The sequence below is a fragment of the Ascaphus truei genome, chromosome 4, assembly GCF_040206685.1.
Source record: "Ascaphus truei isolate aAscTru1 chromosome 4, aAscTru1.hap1, whole genome shotgun sequence".
Lineage (NCBI taxonomy): Eukaryota > Metazoa > Chordata > Amphibia > Anura > Ascaphidae > Ascaphus > Ascaphus truei.
The window spans coordinates 9,009,717-9,030,149 of NC_134486.1; the positions used below are offsets into that span (position 1 = coordinate 9,009,717).

Genomic DNA, 20,433 nt, shown 5'->3' on the forward strand with positions numbered 1-20,433 from the left:
TACAAACTGACATAACATAGAATGATACATAAAGCACACAAATACTAAAGGCACACTAACAATACAATGCACAAACTAACATTTAAACAACTGACAAAAAACAAACAGCTAACTACATGATGAGCTATCAATTTTAATAAAATGTCACAGAGACTAAAAAAAAAGCTTATAAAAAGCTGTGATAAATATTTATTTATAAAATGTTTTACCAGGAAGTAATACATACTCGTTTTCAAGTATGTCCTGGGCACAGAGTTAAGACAAATAATACATGGTTACAAATACAGTTACATAAATGAGCAGGGTGTACATTATATACAATACATTGCATGCACAGCTAGAGGAGATGTATATTATAGGCGTATGAAACAGTTACAGACCAGATTAAAATGTGAGACAGCCTTAGATTTGAAAGAACTTAAACTGGTGGTGGATGTGAGAGTCTCCGGTAGGTTGTTCCAGTTTTGGGGTGCACGGTAAGAGAAGGAGCGGCCGGATACTTTGTTGAGCCTTGGGACCATGAACAGTCTTTATAGGAACTCATGAACAAACTAATTGTATCCTAGGTCCCATAGAACCAACAGCAACTGTAAAAAAGCATACATGTATGGTTCTGTGTCTAAGCGTCAATTGTTGCCATCTATATGTGCAATAATAAATGTAAAAATAATCTAAATGGATTAATTGTTAAGAGTAACAGCTGTGAAAATCTTCATGAATGACACTTGAAGAAAAAATATATATATATATATATATATATATATATAAAACCATAATACTGAGTTAAATTATGGTGAGTAAAAAAAGTGACAAAAACTCTCCACAGGAAAGCAAATATGCAAATATAACTGTATGCTCATCTGCATGTCTTAGGCAGGTCTGCAACCCCGCCTTTCCCCATCATCACCCAGCATACAGCACTTCCACTGCAGCAAGGGATTCTGGGAAATGACATGCAAATGAGCACACAGTGTCACTTTTTGCCTCAATAACCATTTTTAACATGGTTCCCTATAGGCTTAAGCTTGCTGCATGGACACAGCTTTGAGCACAGCCAGGGTTAAGGTGCATACCCAGAAAACCACCCACAGACAGCTGTTTCGACCTTGATGGGTCTCATCAGTGTGGGGTTGATTTTACTGGGGATGCAAAGAGGCTATGGGATAGGCTAAACCATAATACTGAGTTAAGTTATGGTGAGTAAAAAAAGTGACAAAAACTCTCCACAGGAAAGCATATATATATATATATATATAAAGAAAGAAAGAAAGAATATGTAACAACATTTGGATTTGATCCCAAATCAAATCCTAGGGATTCCAAAGTCAGAGAATATCTTCATCAATACATTTTTATCATTTGCAAAGGAGAATGTCTTAATGCAACAATAAATCACTAGGGTCCCAAAATGTAAGAATATCTTCACATACAATGTAACATATCCTATAAACCCAGAGAAGGGAAGATATGAAACATTCATGAGAATGATCGTAATATATATAATGGAGGATGTCTTAAATTGTATTGTGAATGTCTTAATATAGAAAGAAAGGGTAATGCTCACAACAAATGCAAAAGGTTTTGAGGTGTCTGTCTAAAGCGATATCTCTAATATTACAGCAATTGTCTAAATGGGCAAGTATAATACTTAAAGGACCCAAAAATTAGCACTTATAATTCTTATATATCTCTAGGTTGAATACCAAATGAGGTCCTATCATCAACGAATAGGGAGATCTACTGAGAAGTATTGTAAAACAGAACAATTGGGGGAATATTGTCAGAGGAAAGACAAAGGGAGGCGGTGGAACCAGGAGAGGAGGATACATCATCTTAGAAAGGGAACCAGTTCAATCAGTTCATTCAAACCACTCGGTGCTTTTGTTCCAAGTGTATGCATCCAGAACTGTTCCCTTTGAAGAAGAAGATTATCTCTGTCTCCTCTCCTGGGATCCCTGGGTATTACCTCTATTCCCCGAAAACTGAAATCATCCAATTTACCCCCATGGTGAGTCAGGAAGTGGTGTGCCAAGTTATGAATCTTTTTACCTCGGCCTAGATTCTGTTGGGCATTCCGTATTCCACTCGTGCTCACAAAGTCTAACCTTTATAGGTCTAATAGTCTTCCCTATATACAAAAGATTGCAGGTGCACTTGATAATGTATATGACAAATGAAGTGAGACGATTTATAAACTGACCAATTTTGTATTGTTTGCCAGTCTTTGTGTCATGAATAATGTAGTCTCGCTTCATATATTTGCATACAATACATCTACCACGTGTAGTTACCCACTGGTCTTGAGAGGAAATTTCCATTAATCTGTTTTGTACGAGATTCTTTTTTCAGAGCACTAGGGGCCAGTCTATTTTTAATATTACGGCCTTGATAGATGCTATTTTTGGTTGAGCAGTATCCCTTAATTTCGGATACATTTGCAAAATGTTCCAATGCTTTTTAAGGATCTGTCGTATTCTAAATTCCTGTTTACAAACTCCAGTAATAAACATTGGAGTGGCATTAGACTTGGCCTCCTTAACCTTGGTTGCACTGTTGTTAGGTATTAAGAGCTGTTCTCTAGGAATGTTTTTGCTTTTTAAGATCGATTTATTCACAAGCTGTTGATTGTAACCCTTATTTGTGAATCTCTTTGCTAAGTTCTCTGTTTGTGCCTCAAAGTCCGTTATTTTGGAACAGTTCCGTCGGATGCGTATCATCTGCCCATGTGGGATGTTGTCTAACTCAGGGGGGCGCAAACTTTTTTCCCTGCGCCCCCCTGACGGCTGTCCCCTCACTCCCGCGCCCCCCTCCCAACCCCAACTTACCCGCGCTCCGGCGTAATGACGTCACGTTGCCATAGCAACGTGACGTCACATGACCTCGCAGCGTCATTTTGACGCCGCGTTGCCATGGCGACACAGGGAGGAAGCCGCCGGAGCCACGGTAAGTTAGGTTTACAGAGGCCCTGCAGCTCCCCCGGCACTTAATTTAAGTGCCTTCGGGAAGCGCGCGGGGCCTCTGTAAACCCCGCGCCCCCCGTCGGCAGGGGGGGCGCGCCCCACAGTTTGCGCACCGCTGGTCTAACCAACGCCTCAAATGATTACTTTTACGGTCTAAGTAAGAGTTAACATCCACCGGTTTAAAAAAAAGTTCTAGTGACAATGTTGTTATTCTTGATTGTCAGGTTAAGATATGATTTCGGTCATTATTATTGAGATACCTAATAAATCCCTCAAGATCGTCCTGCGTTCCTGTCCAAATCAACAGGATATCAATGTAGCGCCGATAGTACTTGAGATGTTGACTAAATATGTTGGGCTCCCAAATGAAGTCCAACTCTCATTTCCCCATGAAGAGCCCCGCATAATTCAGGGCAAAACATGTTCCCCATGGCCGTCCCAGTGGTCTGGAGATAGAAGTGACCTTCAAACAAAAAATAATTGTGATGAAGAATGAATTCAATACTATCAGTGATAAAGTGTTGTTGGATAATGATAATGAATTATCGACATGCAAAAAATGCGCAGTGTCTTCTGCCCCTTGTGAGTGATTAATACAAGTATAAAGAGATGTGACGTCTAAAGTAACCCAAATAAAGTGCTCTTCCCAAGTGATCTCATTCAGTGAATTGAGTACATCCGTGCTATCTTTAAGAAAAGAAGGAAGTGCAGCTGTGAGGGGTGCTAAAAATGTGTCAATGTAGTGTGATCAATTAGATGTGATAGAGTCTATCCCAGACACAATGGGACGACCAGGTGGATCCTCCAAAGATTTGTGCAACTTGGGGATGTGGTACAGAATTGGGATCCATGGGCAAACATTAAATAGGAAACTAAATTCTTTTCCTGATAAGATACCTGATGTTTGGGCCTGAACAAGAAAATCTTTAAGGATGACCTGGTATTTGAGAGTGGGGTCTCCCAATAGTTTTTTTTATAGGAGACACAATCTTCTAAGAGGCGAAAAGCTTCTTTTAGGTAATCTCCCCGATTCTGCAAGACAATGCCTCCGCCTTTCTCGTCCTGGTGTATAATCAGATCACTATTCTAATTTAATTCTTTTAAGGCTCGTCTTTCTTGACAATCAAGATTATCTTGCATCCTATAAGAACGTTTGTCCTTGCACATTTTCTTGAAGTCATTTTCAATTAACTTCCCGAAGAGTTCTAACTAAGGACCCTTAGGGCTGGGACTCGCTGCGCCCGGCGGCGCGGGCGGCCGCACGAGCGTTCCCCACCAGCAGGGGAATCCTCCCAAGCCGGTCCCAGTCCCCCCTGGCTGCACAGCTCACTACACGCTGTGGCGCGTCAGCCGCCAGAGGATTCAAGAGAATTGTAATCCCAAGCGGCGACGCGTCACGAGGTGTGGCTGTGAGCCAATGAGGAGGGGAGGCTTCGGGAAGCGGGGAAGAGAGTGTGGAGGGAAAGCAGCGATTTTAAATAAACTCTGCAGCACCAAGGAAGTCCCCCCTGCTCCCTCCCACAGACTCTCCTCTTGGGGGGGGTCCCCTTCCGATTCCCCCCCCCTGCTCCGATTCCCCGGGCTCCGATTCACCCACCCCGTGTGTATTTATGAGTGCCTGTCTCTGTGTGTGCCTGAGTGCCTGTCTGTGTGTGTGCCTGAGTGTGTGTCTGTTTGTGAGGAGTTGAGGGGCTGAGGATTTGAGGGGCTGAGGATTTGAGGGGCTCAGCGGTTGAGTGGCTGAACAGTTGAGGGGCTGAACGGCTGACGGGCGGTCTCGCTCCCTCATGTCATAGCCGCGCTCCCCCCCCCCACCCATTTTGGCCACGCCCCCCGCTCACAAAAATGGTCCCTTTGGACCGGAAAAAGCCCCAAGTGCCTCTCCACGTGCCGCCTGTCTGCAGTGCGGGCGCGTGGTCTGAGGCAGCGGGGCCTTAGCCTTAGAGACTCATGAGGGTAGAAGGTAGACTTCGGTTTGAACAAAGTATGAAGAATATTTTTGGATTTATCACATTCAGTGTACAAATCCATTACATCTTTAGAGTATCTTCATCTCTAATCATAATTCAGGAATCAGTAATAGTCCTATCATTTTGTATATCCATTATCCTATTGTTATCATCAATTAGTTCTGGCATATTCTGGAACAACAACTCATCTCTCAGATAGTCATCCATGTTGGTGTCCTCTACCAAGGGTTCACCAATAATTATTGGTGGTGTGTATGTGGCTCCCATAACCTGGATAGATTGTACTATCCCTTCTGCTGGTATATGATTTATTATATCTCTTGTGAAATGTCTTTTGAGTGTGATTTTGCATAGATATTTCTGGGGTCAATATACAAATTGAACTCATTGGGTGGACTGATTGGGGAGAAATTGAGTCATTTAGTTAGGACACGAATTTGTGATAGGGACAATGGATATTTGGTCAAATTATAAATACCCACACTTCAGTGTTTCGGGTGTAAATCCCTCTTTGGGGTACTGTTGGATTTTGATTCCTTTACCACTGCTCCCCTATGGGTCCCAAGGGTTTCTTCTGATATTTCCTTGATAATCTGCTCCTTGAGTTCTTTCATTTGAACTCCCAATTTGAGCAATGCAGTGTCACGCTCATCTATTAATAATTGTATTATCAGAAAGGAGCAGTTATCCATGAGGATATGCCACTTGTTAATAAACTCCTCATTCTCCAGACCTTGGTAGGCATTTTTAGAAGTCTGAGCCCTCTTGGGATTCTCTTGGATTTATAAGCTTGTTCTAAGCTAAACCTATCCCACCAAAACCTAGTTTCTCCAAATTCTGACATAAATGATCAATGTCTAAATTCGGCAGGGGTGGAATGGGTCCAACATTATCCCCAAAGAAGATATCAGCTCACCCTCGTCTGGTAATAATATTTTCAAACCTCAAATAGGATGTTCCACCACCTCCCTTTGTCTTTCCTCTTTGACATATTCCCCCAATTGTTCTGTTTTACAATACTTCTCAGTAGATCTCCCTATTCGTTGATGATAGGACCTCATTTGGTATTCAACCTAGAGATATATAAGAATGATAAGTGCTAATTTTTGGGTCCTTTAAGTATTATACTTGCCCATTTAGACAATTGCTGTAATATTAGAGATATCGCTTTAGACAGACACCTCAAAACCTTTTGCATGTGTTGTGAGTATTTCCCTTTCTTTCTATATTAAGACATTCACAATACAATTTAAGACATCCTCCATTATGTATATTACGATCATTCTCATGAATGTTCTCATATCTTCCCTTCTCTGGGTTTATAGGATATGTTAGATTGTATGTGAAGATATTCTCACATTTTGGGACCCTAGTGATTTATTGTTGCATTAAGACATTCTCCTTTGTAAATCATAAAAATGTATTGATGAAGATATTCTCTGACTTTGGAATCAAATCCAAATGTTGTTACATATTCTTTATTTATATATATATATATATTTTTCTTCACGTGTCATTCATGAAGATTTTCACAGCTGTTACTCTTAACAATTAATCCATTTAGATTATTTTTACATTTATTATTGCACATATGGATGGCAACAATTGATGCGTAGACACAGAACCATACATGTATGCTTTTTTACAGTTGCTGTTGGTTCTATGGGACCTAGATACAATTAGTTTGTTCATGAGTTCCTATATTTATCACAGCTTTTTATAAGCTTTTTTAGTCTCTGTGACATTTTATTAAAATAGATAGCTCATCATGTAGTTAGCTGTTTGTTTTTAATGTCAGTTGTTTAAATGTTAGTTTGTGCATTGTATTGTTAGTGTGCCTTTAGTATTTGTGTGCTTTATGTATCATTCTGTTATGTCAGTTTGTAGCAAGTACTGTCAATGTTTTACGTGTTTATTAAGCATATGTGTTGCGCATTTATATTGCATTAACACTGATTGGACGGCTATTAGCAAGGTGTGATTCCCATAGGCTGAAGGATTATTCAGCTTTGGCACTTAAACAGTGGCTGGGAATCGTAAGACCAACTCCCTGAAGAAGTGTCGCTCTGACACGAAACGCGTCGCGGTGAGGTCATACGCAGCGACGACGAACTACGAAAGCTGCTGTTGCGCATACCCATGAGGAAACCGCTTGGAGTATTGATCCGGCGTCTTCATTTCCATCATGTAAGATGGATACCTTCTGTTCCTTTCCTCCACCTGGGACTTTGGCGAGGGGCTTCCGTTTTTTGGGGCCTGTTCCTCTGTGGTGTTGCGAACTATTGGGATCACTGTGATCCACTCTTATTTTATGTGTGTTGTACATGGTCCAAGTGTACAGATAAATTGTATTTTATTTGCCTAATTTTGTCTTTTCTCCCATGCACCCCCTTTATGTTTGCAGTCTCTGTGTGCTATATCAGGGCAGAGTCTCGGAGTGTTATATCAGGGTAGAGTCTGAGCCTTATATCAGGATAGAGCCCCTGAGTGTTATATCAGGGCACAGTCTCTGTGTGTTATATCAGGGCAGAGCCCCTGAGTGTTATATCAGGGCACAGTCTCTGTGTGTTATATCAGGGCAGAGCCCCTGAGTGTTATATCAGGGCAGAGTCTCTGTGTTATATCAGGGCAGAGCCCCTGAGTGTTATATCAGGGCAGAGTCTCTGTGTTATATCAGGGCAGAGTCTCAGAGTGTTATATCAGGGTAGAGCCCAGGAGCGTTATATCAGGGTTGAGCCCTTGAGAGGTGTATTATAGCGGCACACACATCTCCTATCTCCGTTCCGTTAGTTGAGGCCGCGCTGCGCATCCTTTCTCCGCATTGTATTACATCACTCACTTTCCCAAAGCCTCTTTTTTGTGTTATTGAAATCCGATGCTCTCAGAAATATTACGTGTCCAGGCAGTTAAAATGGAGCTCTCCCCCGAGCCCAGTGCAGTGTGACGGTTACCATGGCAACCGGAGAATTTTAAAAAAGAATAATTTTTAAGAGGAGTCCTCCATTTCCCTTCACTGCAGGTCACGTCCCGCGCTCCGTGGGGACGCAGGGCGCCATCTAAGCTGAAAACAAAACATTCCTTTGGCATGACTCGGGGACTATGTCTTGGGGCCCCCAAAAGGGTTACATCAGCATTTCAACCATGTTTAAATAGGTTTGAAGCCTGGGGGTCTCCAGAGCAGAACCACGGTAATTTCAGGGGGGGACCCCTGCTTCCTGAGATACTTACCGCTGTATGTGCTGCCGGTACAGCATCTCCCGCGGTGCGCAGGGTAATAGGAAGCCGCCACGGGTGACATTGTGACTTCCTTCCGTGTTGCAGGAGATTTAGGCCACCATATTGTTTACGAAGCCGGGGTTGGTACTGGGAGAACCTTTGGAGGTATCTGGGAAAGCAGGGGGTGCTGAAATAAACGGCGTTCTGCTCAGGAGACCCCCTGCTTCATACCTGGAAGGAAAAACCCTAGGCGGGACCACGCCTTTTAGATGCATGCCCTAAACTAAGACCAGGGCAGAAAATTGTTGCACTCGCCCTGTAACCTGTTTCAGGATTTGCATATTTGTGTATATTCCCTACAAACAAGGCATCAGGTTACCGCGTAAAGAACCCCCCCCCCCATTTCCTGCGCTCACCCACCCGAGGTATTTTACCGTTAACTGGTAGAATTAACTTACCTGTCAACTAATTTGCTGCGAGTCTCACGGATTTGAAGTCGGTCTCGCTAATTCTTAACATAATTATCTCAAACGTCACTGCTACAAATCAGCACTTTTCCAATAAAATGCCATTTTTGGTCCAAACCCCCCCACCCTTCCAAGTCTCACTGATATTGGTCAATAATAATATATAGAAAGAGAATATTTTTCCACACCAGTTTATTTGAAATAAAACGTAACACAGATTTGCGCAGCGGTGTTATGGCCACAGTACCGATTAGACAGGTGACGCTAATTATGGGTGACATCTCGAGGCAGACGCCGTGTGACGTTGTTTGTAAAAGCTGCGTGGGTTTGGCCTGGGGGGCACCGTAAAAGGAAAGCTGTGACAGAGACCCCGGATCTCCGATAGTCTCCCAATCCTTGTCACAGCCACATAGCAAGATAACGCCCTCCCAGGGGCCAGCGATGTACAAAAGCAAATAGCAGCAACTCATAAAAAGTTCATGTTGACGGTGTCCAGATATGAAATAGCAAGAGAAAGTAATGCAGATAAGGAAATGCTCGCTGATAAGGGGCATCGCAACGTGCCGATTATACGTTCCATGTCATCTCAACCCAAAATCCAGTCCAAATGTTGATGCTCACATCCTTTTATACCTTAACCTGCAGTGCTACTGGGAATAATCTGTCCCCTTCTTCCTTATTGCCCTGTTCTCAGCATCACAGTATCACTGCTTTCCCCCATCTCAAACCATCAGCTCAGCATTCTGTTTCTCCAGAGCCACTGAGTGCCGAGCTTTAGCACGCCTCAGAGTGCCGAGCTTTAGCACGCCTCAGAGTGCTGAGCTTTAGCACGCCTCAGAGTGCCGATCTTTAGCACGCCTCAGAGTGCCGAGCTTTAGCACGCCTCAGAGTGCCGAGCTTTAGCACGCCTCAGAGTGCCGAGCTTTAGCACGCCTCAGAGTGCGGAGCTTTAGCACGCCTCAGAGTGCCGAGCTTTAGCACGCCTCAGAGTGACGATCTTTAGGACGCCTCAGAGTGCCGAGCTTTAGCACGCCTCAGAGTGCTGAGCTTTAGCACGCCTCAGAGTGACGATCTTTAGCACGCCTCAGAGTGACGATCTTTAGCACGCCTCAGAGTGCCGATCTTTAGCACGCCTCAGCTGCCCGGTAATGAGTGGGAGTAAAGGCGAGCTAAAGTTTAACACCCTTTTGTGGATCTGGGCCTTAGATATGCAGAAAACGGTTAAAAACGCTTCCATTGCCCGCTTTTCTGTCCCTTAACCCCTTAGTTCTGGCACCTGAAGGGTTTAGGATGCATTCACTCTCAGATCAAAAGGCGGATTTGTCACACTCGCTTTAAACCCCGTTTTACAACTTGCAGAATTGTGCATTTGATATTCTGGGCCCCATACTGCCAGGTTACTGCAGGGGTGGCCAACTCCAGTCTGCAAGGGCTGCCAACAGGGCAGGTTTTAAGGAATATCCCTGCTTCAGCACAGGTGGCGCTGTCAATGACTGAGGCACCTGTGCTGAAGCAGGAATATCCTGGAAGCCTGATGGCCCTTGAGGACTGGAGTTGGCAACCCCTGGGTACTGCATGCTGAAAACCCCCAGACCCCATTTTCTGCGATCATCCACTCAAGGTGCTTATTTGTTGGAAGACACTCAGAGAAACAGAGAGTGAAAAGCCTTACGTTTCAGGGTCATTTGTCAGCCGCCGAAGCTGTAAAACTGGTTCACATAACCCCGCCGTTTTGTTACTGTCGTCCATAGCATTTATGTCCGATATATTTTTGCACCTAGTTTTATAGCACTGGAACTTTCCTACACGGCGCCAACATGTAACACAAGTAATCACAACCCTATCAAAAGTAACAAAACATTCTTATTCAGTGTAACATGATTTCTTATCAGCCCGTTTTCTGCGCCCGTTTCCCACCGGCGCGACCTTAATTCACGGCTACCTTTTTTTATTTCAACACATTTTTTTATTTTTTATTTTTTTATTACAAGAAGTTAACTGGAAGACTCAATTACGTCTGCAACAGTGGATGTGAACTCTAGTAAGGCAAATGCATCCACGTTCATTTTGTGAAGAATTCATAGAATTTTTGGAAACACTCACAAACCCTCAAATATTTGTTGGCGCAGTTTCCCAATAAAAGTGCGCAAAAGCATGGAAATCCGACGCAGATTTTATTTCACCTTTGTTTGCTCAAAAAAAGACAATTTTTACCTTCGATTCAACAAAGGGAGGATTGGTCCCGGTCTCAGATGGGTCCGCGAATATTCGCGGCGGATTCGAAACTCGTGCAAATAATTTGCCCATCTCTAGCTCAGAGTGAATGCATCTTTAACAGATTGTACTTCAAATAAATAAGAAGAAAAAGAAAGACGACAATTTCCTGGCTCACGCCAATACCACAGCCGGGTCAAAGTTACGGAATCGGAGCCCGTGGGTGAGATGGGCAGGGCGGCCACACAACCGTTACGGGGGCAGTCCCACTTAGCAAACAACAATCGTTTTTTTTTTAACAACTTACAAATGTAATCAAAATTCCTAGCCAATGTAATGCAGGAGGGGCCTGCAACTCTCTGGTTAAAACAAGATATTAGCCAAGATTGGCTTAACTGAATGGGCCTTAAGCAGCACTATCATTTAGCACCGTTTAGTAATGATAGGCCTTGATCAATGAGAAGATTCTTCACGGTGTCCTGCCACTGATGGATGTTTTGCCTTTTTTAACGGGAACACTGGGGCCTGTAAGCTTCACTACCGGCCCCTCTACATTAAATTTGCGATTGATGATGGAATTACTTCCCAAGAAAAAGAAAGGCAAAATCTAAGGGGCGATACTTTGCCTGTAAAAAGGATTGTGCACAAACAGTGTTAATAAAACCCTTTATAAACCCTTTGAGAAATGAGGAACTTAAATTAGAAAATATATTGTGACGTAATTCCCATGGATCCATGGCACGTAAAAATACAATTGCTATGGTCGAGTTTATATCTTTTTTTAATAAGCAGATTTCTGTCACATGGATTTTATAACATAACATTTAATTCTGTATCCTCCTGCAATTCGGCAAGGAACATACTTTGCAGGCACTCGCTTTAACCTATAGATTAGCTATTTAAATCATTTAAAATTGCAGGGGAATAGAGAAGGTGAAGATCTGCTGTGGCCGCAGCACCCACAATATATTGAGTACTGGTACTTTTTTTTACAGTTCCTCTGCAGACACCTTATACGATAGCATAACGTTTCATAACTTTTGAACAACTAAATAAAAAAAAAATGGTAATAAATACAAATGATTGGATCTTGATCGGTAAAATATCCGCCATCAGCAAACTCTTCTCCAGGTCACGCAGACAACAGGAAGAAAACCCCTCGGATGAAGCATCAGGTTACCTTGCATTGCAAACTGAGCTTCAAACACTAAGCATTATATGATTTCCTACTGTAAAATAAAGGTATCAATACACTTCAATGTAAAACCTTGCAGGCCCCTTTTGCATTGAGAGGGTTGGGGCCCGGCTGTGCGAGTCCTCAGTGCCCTAGAAGTTTTTGTGTTGGAGATAAGACTAAATAAAAGTGCATGTAAAACCCATTCAAAAATATACATATATCAACTCTTCTCTTACAACCCCCTGCTGCCGGGGAGCCCCACTGATCCGTGCGAGACTCACCGGCAGCAAACAGGTGTTTAAATATAATACAACCGGCCTGATTTCTGAGAGACAGGAGGAGCGATAGGTAAGAAATAATAGGAAGAGGAGGAGACAGCAGGCGTATTTATCCCGGCCCAGTGTAAAGCTGAAGAAGCAGTATTGGTCTGGATTAGATACTGTATGATTTATTGTACGGGCTGATACCTTTGAATTAACCAACTAGGGCAGGGGTGGGCAACTCCAGTCCTCAAGGGCCACCAACAGGCCAGGTTTTCATGCTGTCCTTGCTTCAGAACAGGCAGCTCAGTCCAAGACTTGCCCACCCCTGCCTCAGATGGTTGTGACAGTACCACACTTGTGGAACATCGGACGCCTCCGGTACCAGAGCCGGAAGGATTAGAAAATGCTCGATAACATCTATGGAGAATTCTCTCGCTGGTACAGTGTATATAACAAAATAACACAATGCTGGACACGTTTAGTTGTTTGTTTCCTTAGTGTGGACAACATTTTGTTCTAAATATACAGTAGCACCTTCTTATTATTATTTGAAACATTGTTCACAATACAGAAACAATGACCGAGAATAGCCCAGCGGTTGATGTTTTTGCTATATTAGAGTATTAGTGGCAGAATACGCCAGCGGTGACACCGCTGAACTAATCCTGGCGGCGAGTCCTACACTCACATTAACCGCTCGTCTTCATTAAAAGATATCGCAACACGAGGCAAATATAAAAGTGCGATAGCCAACAACAGGCATTCACTCAAATAGCCACTGCACATTAGCGATAAGCGATAGTGAGGGCTTGGGCCATACTAAGGAACAGCGGAAACATCTCTTCACCAGCCAATGACTTGCAATGGGATTCGGAAACCTATAATTAGGGAAAGAAGACGAGCCGTGTATCTGCTGGATATCGGGGACTCTATTCGATAAAATAGGAGCATTGGGCAATATGGTTTCCTTGTTACTTCTGTTGCCAAGGAAGGTGACATGTCATGACCAAGAGCAGTGACATGTCCTGACCAAGAGCTCTACATTAGCATGGACTGGCTCAGAGAGGCCATATTGTATATAGCATGGTTATCCGACTCTACATTAGCATGGACTGGCTCAGAGAGGCCATATTGTATATAGCATGGTTATCCGACTCTACATTAGCATGGACTGGCTCAGAGAGGCCATATTGTATATAGCATGGTTATCCGACTCTACATTAGCATGGACTGGCTCAGAGAGGCCATATTGTATATAGCATGGTTATCCGACTCTACATTAGCATGGACTGGCTCAGAGAGACCATATTGTATATAGCATGGTTATACATAGGGGGATCATCACAGCCCAGATTATCAGCAGCAGGCCTACACAGTCAGTCTTACACAGACCTAGACAGTGTGGCTGTGTATAGCAGGGCTGTTCAACTCTAGTCCTCAAGCACCCCCACAAGGCCAGGTTTAAAGGATATCCCTGCTTCAGCACAGGTGGCTCAATCAGTCTCTGCTTCAGCACAAATGTAGAAAAGCAACACTGTCCTGCGCTCTAGAGGTTTATTTTTCACGCAAGTGTTGCACTTTCTCAAGGAGCAATAGATTACCGGAAGTATATTTAAATAGACTAGCTCGTTAGAAAACCGCGTCAGACGCAGCTGTATGTGCTATATAGAATGTGGTATATTTCTCCTTGAGAAAGCGCAACACTTGCGTGAAACGCGTGGGAGGTTCCTTTTTTCCTGTTTGTGCCCCTTGATGTTTCATTAAAGCCTTGTCTTGTGTCGAATTCAATCTGGTTACCCCCTTTTTTCTATTTTTTGGATTACGGGTGAGTGCCCTGCCTTTTGCTCACTTTCCTCTGCTTCAGCACAGGTGGATAAATCCATTCCTGCTTCAGCACCGGTGGCTCAATCAGTCTCTGCTGCAGCACAGGTGGCTCAGTCTTCGATTGCCTCTTATTGAGCCACCTGTGCTGAAGCAGGGATATCCTGAAAACCTGACCTGTTGGGATCGAGGGGGGGGGGGGGGCTTGAGAACTGGAGTTGAGCACCTCTGGTATATAGGGTGACCACCTGACTCCAGATTATCAGTAATACGGACAGCCCTGATTTGACATAGGGTGTCAATCTATACAGTACCTAGACTACTTAAATTCAGCCTTAGACAGCCCAGGTTTAGATAGTCCTGATATTACAGAGGATATCACCTTCTGTTAGGCCCCAGTCATTCCTCATATACAACACGGCAAATGAAAAGGATTCAGTATGTCCGTGATAAATACGCCTTTAAAAAAATAAAGGAAGAGATCAGAGAGAGGAGAAGATATAAAATAGCAGGAGAGGATAAAAGAGAGGAAGAGAGAGAAGGACGGACAGGACCTGTGTGAGCATTACCTCCTGTCCTGCTGGGGAAGCCACGCACGGAGATCCACACATCCCAACAGTGATAGTGTTCAGGGGATTAAGTAGGGAACAAAGGCCAATGACATTAGAAGCTCTACCTGTCGCTCTAACTGTCCCTACAGAGGGACCATGATAAGCTAATAAATAAATGAAGTGCCATATTTAGCAATCTTAAACCCCAAACCCCAGCAGATCCCACACCCACACCCCCTTCCGCAGACTGCCCATTTTGCTGGATATGCCGGTGCGTTCCCGCGGGGTGTATGCCCAGTTCCCCGGAAGCGGTTGGCATTGGCCGTGTTATGATGGTTGATAGGTTGGGATCAGCAAAGGCTCCTGCACTAACATGTTCATGAACGGCTGATGGGTAACGGGCGGGGAGGAGCTCTTATATAGGATGCGATGGGCTAAAAGGGGGGGAGGGGGAAGCGGTCAGTATTCATCCTGATCCTCGGGCTGAAGTTCGTCATTTTCTCCATCTTCTGGAGGAGCAAATCCATCCTACAGAGGAGATACAGAGAGCAGCACGGTGACTGGGACCCCTTTACCAACATCACAGGAATAACGCTATAGCCAACTTTTGGGAAAAGGAAGAACCTCCATCAATGACAATCATTTTACACAAGTGAACAGAAGTGCGTCTTATGGAACGTCTCACAAGTCTGTTACATGGACCTTCTGAGACATGCAGGGAGATGCGGCTCCCCTGGGAATCTTCACAATATATCAGACTGTGATCATGTCAATATGTCCAGGTATTTTATCTGAAATGTAAATGCATTGTACCATGTCCCCGGCTTCCTCCCTATCCTCGCCCCTATTCTTTTTTTTTTTTTTATCTTTCCTCCTTCACCTTTATCATTTTTTTAAATGTCGGGAGAGTTTAGCGCATTCTAATGGTTACCATGGAAACATCAGAAGCTAGCGATAAAGAAAATCAGTATTTTTAACACTATACATTTTTTTCCCTTTAAAGAGCGAGGCATGCTGAGAGGCCCAAATATTTACATTACATGGGGTAAACTCGGGGGGATTACGCTTTAAAAGCAATGGGACTTGTAGTTTGGGGGACCCTTTTTGCAGCCAGGAGACTTTGCTAGAGTAGCTTTGAGACCCCGGTTAGTTTTGGACTAGGCCACCTTACTGAATGTATAAGACAGATGGGTATAAGGTGCGTGGGGAAAGTCACCGGCAGAATTGAGATGTTGTCAATGTCACTATCCTGGTGAATAATATTGAAGGTAAGTGCTACAATGACAAGTCTATGTTCTTTCCCAGTAAGGGAATCAATGAGCCGGGCACAAAAACTTGCTGGAACCTCTAAGGATTTGCGATATTTTCTTATGCCATAAACCATAATTGCAAAAGCAATAAAACAACCTTCGCTTAACCTTCCTTCCCCGAGATGTAAAGAAAGAACTGATCAGTCAGGTCTACCCGGCAAATCACCCCGTCTCCTGTCTGCTGATTATTTCACAATATGGTTGGTAAAAATGCCACAAGGAAATGTTGCGGATATTGTTGTGAGAGTGAGAAGGTATTTCCCCAAATATTCAATGCAGGGGATTCCAACCTTCCAAGTCCACGGAGACCCATCACGGGGTACAGATCTAGCAGGACTTACTGTCTCCGGAGCCAAAGAGCAATATCCATGGCTCCGGAACCCGTGATGGCCGCGGCCGTGCTGTGGGGACGCCATGCCTCTGATCACTTCTGTCACGTGACCGCAGCGTAACCCGGTGCAGGAATCAATAAGCGTTGCTAAATCTGTATATAGGTCATTTGGAGCAAAACTGGGATATTTTGCAGCTATATATCAAAGTATTTTGCTCCTATTTGCCTTGTCTGCCCGAACTTGTGATTTAGGGAGTTGGAGGGGAGTTACATGGTGCACAAATTATAATGAGATGTATCACATTTTGCATCTTTGCCCCAGTTTGCACCTTGGGGAGAGACAGTAGGAGGAGTTGGGGGAGTTACATGATGCAGATTATAATGAGATGTATCATATTCTGTGTCTCTGCCCCAGTTTGTACCTTGGGGAGAGTCAGTAGGAGGAGTTGGGGAGGAGTTACAAAGTGCACAGATTATAATGAAATGTATCACATTCTGCGTCTCTGCCCCAGCTTGCACCTTGGGGAGAGATAGTAGGAGGAGTTGGGGTGTTACATGGTGCACAGATTATAATAAGATGTATCACATTCTGCATCTCTGCCCCAGCTTGCACCTTGGGGCGAGTCAGTAGGAGGAGTTGGGGGGGAGTTACATGGTGCACAGATTATAATGAGATGTATCACATTCTGCGTCTCTACCCCAGTTTGCACCTTGGGGAGAGTCAGTAGGAGGAGTTGGGGGAGTTACATGGTGCACAGATTATAATGAGATGTATCACATTCTGCGCCTCTACCCCAGCATGCACCTTGGGGAGAGTCAGTAGGAGGAGTTGGGGAGGAGTTACACGGTGCACAGATTATAATGAGATGTATCACATTCTGCGTCTCTGCCCCAGTTTGCACCTTGGGGAGAGTCAGTAGGAGGAGTTGGGGGGAGTTACATGGTGCACAGATTATAATGAGATGTATCACATTCTGTGTCTCTGCCCCAGTTTGTACCTTGGGGAGAGTCAGTAGGAGGAGTTGGGGAGGAGTTACAAAGTGCACAGATTATAATGAAATGTATCACATTCTGCGTCTCTGCCCCAGCTTGCACCTTGGGGAGAGATAGTAGGAGGAGTTGGGGTGTTACATGGTGCACAGATTATAATAAGATGTATCACATTCTGCATCTCTGCCCCAGCTTGCACCTTGGGGCGAGTCAGTAGGAGGAGTTGGGGGGGAGTTACATGGTGCACAGATTATAATGAGATGTATCACATTCTGCGTCTCTACCCCAGTTTGCACCTTGGGGAGAGTCAGTAGGAGGAGTTGGGGGAGTTACATGGTGCACAGATTATAATGAGATGTATCACATTCTGCGCCTCTACCCCAGCATGCACCTTGGGGAGAGTCAGTAGGAGGAGTTGGGGAGGAGTTACACGGTGCACAGGTTATAATGAGATGTATCACATTCTGTGTCTCTGCCCCAGCTTGCACCTTGGGGAGAGTCAGTAGGAGGAGTTGGGGGAAGTTACATGGTGCACGGATTATAATGAGATGTATCACATTCTGCGTCTCTGCCCCAGCTTGCACCTTGTGGGGAGTCAGTAGGAGGAGTTGGGAGGAGTTACATGGTGCACAGATTATAATGAGATGTATCACATTCTGCGTCTCTGCACCATTTTGTACCTTCTGGAGAGTCAGTAGGAGGAGTTGGGGAGGAGTTAGATGGCACACAGATTATAATGAGATGTATCACATTCTGCGTCTCTGCCCAAGCTTGCACCTTGTGGGGAGTCAGTAGGAGGAGTTGGGAGGAGTTACATGGTGCACAGATTATAATGAGATGTATCACATTCTGCGTCTCTGCACCATTTTGTACCTTCTGGAGAGTCAGTAGGAGGAGTTGGGGAGAGTTACATGATGCACAGATTATAATGAGATGTATCACATTCTGCGTCTCTGCCCCAGCTTGCACCTTGGGTAGAGTCAGTAGGAGGAGTTGGCAGGAGTTACATGGTGCAGATTATAATGAGATGTATCACATTCTGCGTCTCTGCCCCAGCTTGCACCTTGTGGGGAGTCAGTAGGAGGAGTTGGGGGGAGTTACATGGTGCACAGATTATAATGAGATGTATCACATTCTGCGTCTCTCTGCCCCAGTTTGCACCTTGGGGAGAGTCAGTAGGAGGAGTTGGGGGAGTTACATGGTGCACAGATTATAATGAGATGTATCACATTCTGCGTCTCTGCACCATTTTGTACCTTGGGGAGAGTCAGTAGGAGGAGTTGGGGGGGGGGGAGTTACATGGTGCACGGATTATAATGAGATGTATCACATTCTGCGTCTCTGCCCCAGCTTGCACCTTGTGGGGAGTCAGTAGGAGGAGTTGGGGGGAGTTACATGGTGCACAGATTATAAAGAGATGTATAACATTCTGCGTCTCTGCCCCAGCTTGCACCTTGGGGAGAGTCAGTAGGAGGAGTTGGGGAGGAGTTACATGGTGCACAGATTATAATGAGATGTATCACATTCTGCGTCTCTGTCCCAGCTTGCACCTTGGGGAGAGTCAGTAGGATGAGTTGGGGGGAGTTACATGGTGCACAGGTTATAATGAGATGTATCACATCCTGCATCTCTGCCCCAGCTTGCACCTTGGGGAGAGTCAGTAGGAGGAGTTGGGGGAGGAGTTACATGGTGCACAGATTATAATGAGATGTATCACATTCTGCGTCTCTGCGCCGTTTCTTATTGTCATTTATTTGCCCCAAAATAAGGGGTGTAAATCTAACATTCTGCATAAAATATTAGAAACTGCTATTACATACGTCGCTCCAAAAAACAGAGCAGGTTGTCTAAACACACTTTCCCTACATGAATGGCCTCATGGCTGCTGCGAGCTTACAACGCAGTCGCTGTAACGGCAAATCAGATCAGGTGGAAATGATGCAGCACAACCCAGACTTGCGTATTAATAAAATGCTTATTTATACCGCACATGATGAAGGTGTGAAGTAACACTGAAACGCGTTGGCACGTAACGCATACACATTTTATTAATCATCACGACTGGTTTGTGCAACAATGTATTTAAACCCGGGGTGATCAGGTGTGTGACCCCGAAATGCTGTGTGATGGCCGCACAGAGAACAGCCAACATCATCTCTACATTGTCTAGTTTTGTACAGAAGTGGAGGAGGACGGATACCTTCCCCTCCGATGGTATTAAACCCACTGTGCACACTCACAAAAAAATCTTTTATTACCACCATATTTAATCCCGTTCCGTGTATAAATATTGCTGCCGATAGGAAACCACTGTTAACCCATTCATGGCTGATGAACCCTGCCTATGCCAGAGGGTGTCCGCAAAGTACATGCCTGCAGACAGGGGGCGCATTAAGGCGTTGGTCGTCGGATTGGTTTGTAGGCAGGAAGCTGCAGGCGGCCATCTTTGTTTATAGTTTATTTGCCCGGAATAGGGAGGGCTCCCGGGGTCGGATCCCTGCCGCTCGCTCCCATAAAAGGGGGAGAGGAAAGGGGGATTTTAGAGGATGAATTATTTCAATGTTTTAGGATTTGTTGAGGGAATGGCCATTTTATTGTTGAATAAATAATTACGGATTAAGCTGCAATCTTGGGATGTTTGCAGAAACAATTACACTGAACAACTAAAGCGGGTTAAAGAGAGGGGTCTGGGCTAGTTCCTGGGCAGGTGGCCGGCGGAGTCTCTGAACGCACCTCTGTAGCATACAGGATGTCTATGATCTTGGAGAGGACTCCCGCGCACTCGCTCTCGTGCTCCTGGCAGATCAGCTCGATGTCTCTCAGTTTGCTGAAGTAGAAGTCTCGCTCCTTCTCCAGCCCGTCCACGGTCAGCTTCAGCTCCAGAAGCTTATGTGCGGGGAGAAGGGAAATAGAGGTACAGATCAGGATCACAACAGAGAAGCTATGCCACCCGCCTGGCACCACCAGCCAAGCTAGCCACCCGCATGGCACTACCAGCCAAACTATGCCACCCGCATGGCACTACCAGCCAAACTATGCCACCCGCATGGCACTACCAGCCAAACTATGCCACCCGCCTGGCACCACCAGCCAAGCTAGCCACCCGCCTGGCACCACCAGCCAAGCTATGTCACCCGCCCAACACCACCAGCCAAGCTATGCC

The 20,433-nt window shown here is 44.7% G+C and overlaps 1 protein-coding gene across 4 annotated transcripts in view; it reads right to left on the reverse strand.

Annotated features, from left to right (window-relative positions):
* Positions 1-8,788: 8,788 nt before the first annotated feature.
* The window catches only part of MAPRE3 (microtubule associated protein RP/EB family member 3), a 120,861-nt gene continuing 109,216 nt past the window's right edge, over positions 8,789-20,433 (reverse strand). For all 4 annotated transcript variants that reach the window (XM_075595310.1, XM_075595311.1, XM_075595308.1 and 1 more), the window contains exons 7-8: positions 20,004-20,156; positions 8,789-15,167 (exon numbers count right to left, since the gene is read on the reverse strand). In XM_075595310.1, the coding sequence (XP_075451425.1) occupies positions 15,099-15,167; positions 20,004-20,156 (222 nt within the window). In that variant the 3' untranslated portion in view covers positions 8,789-15,098. The remainder of the gene's footprint in view (positions 15,168-20,003; positions 20,157-20,433) is intronic.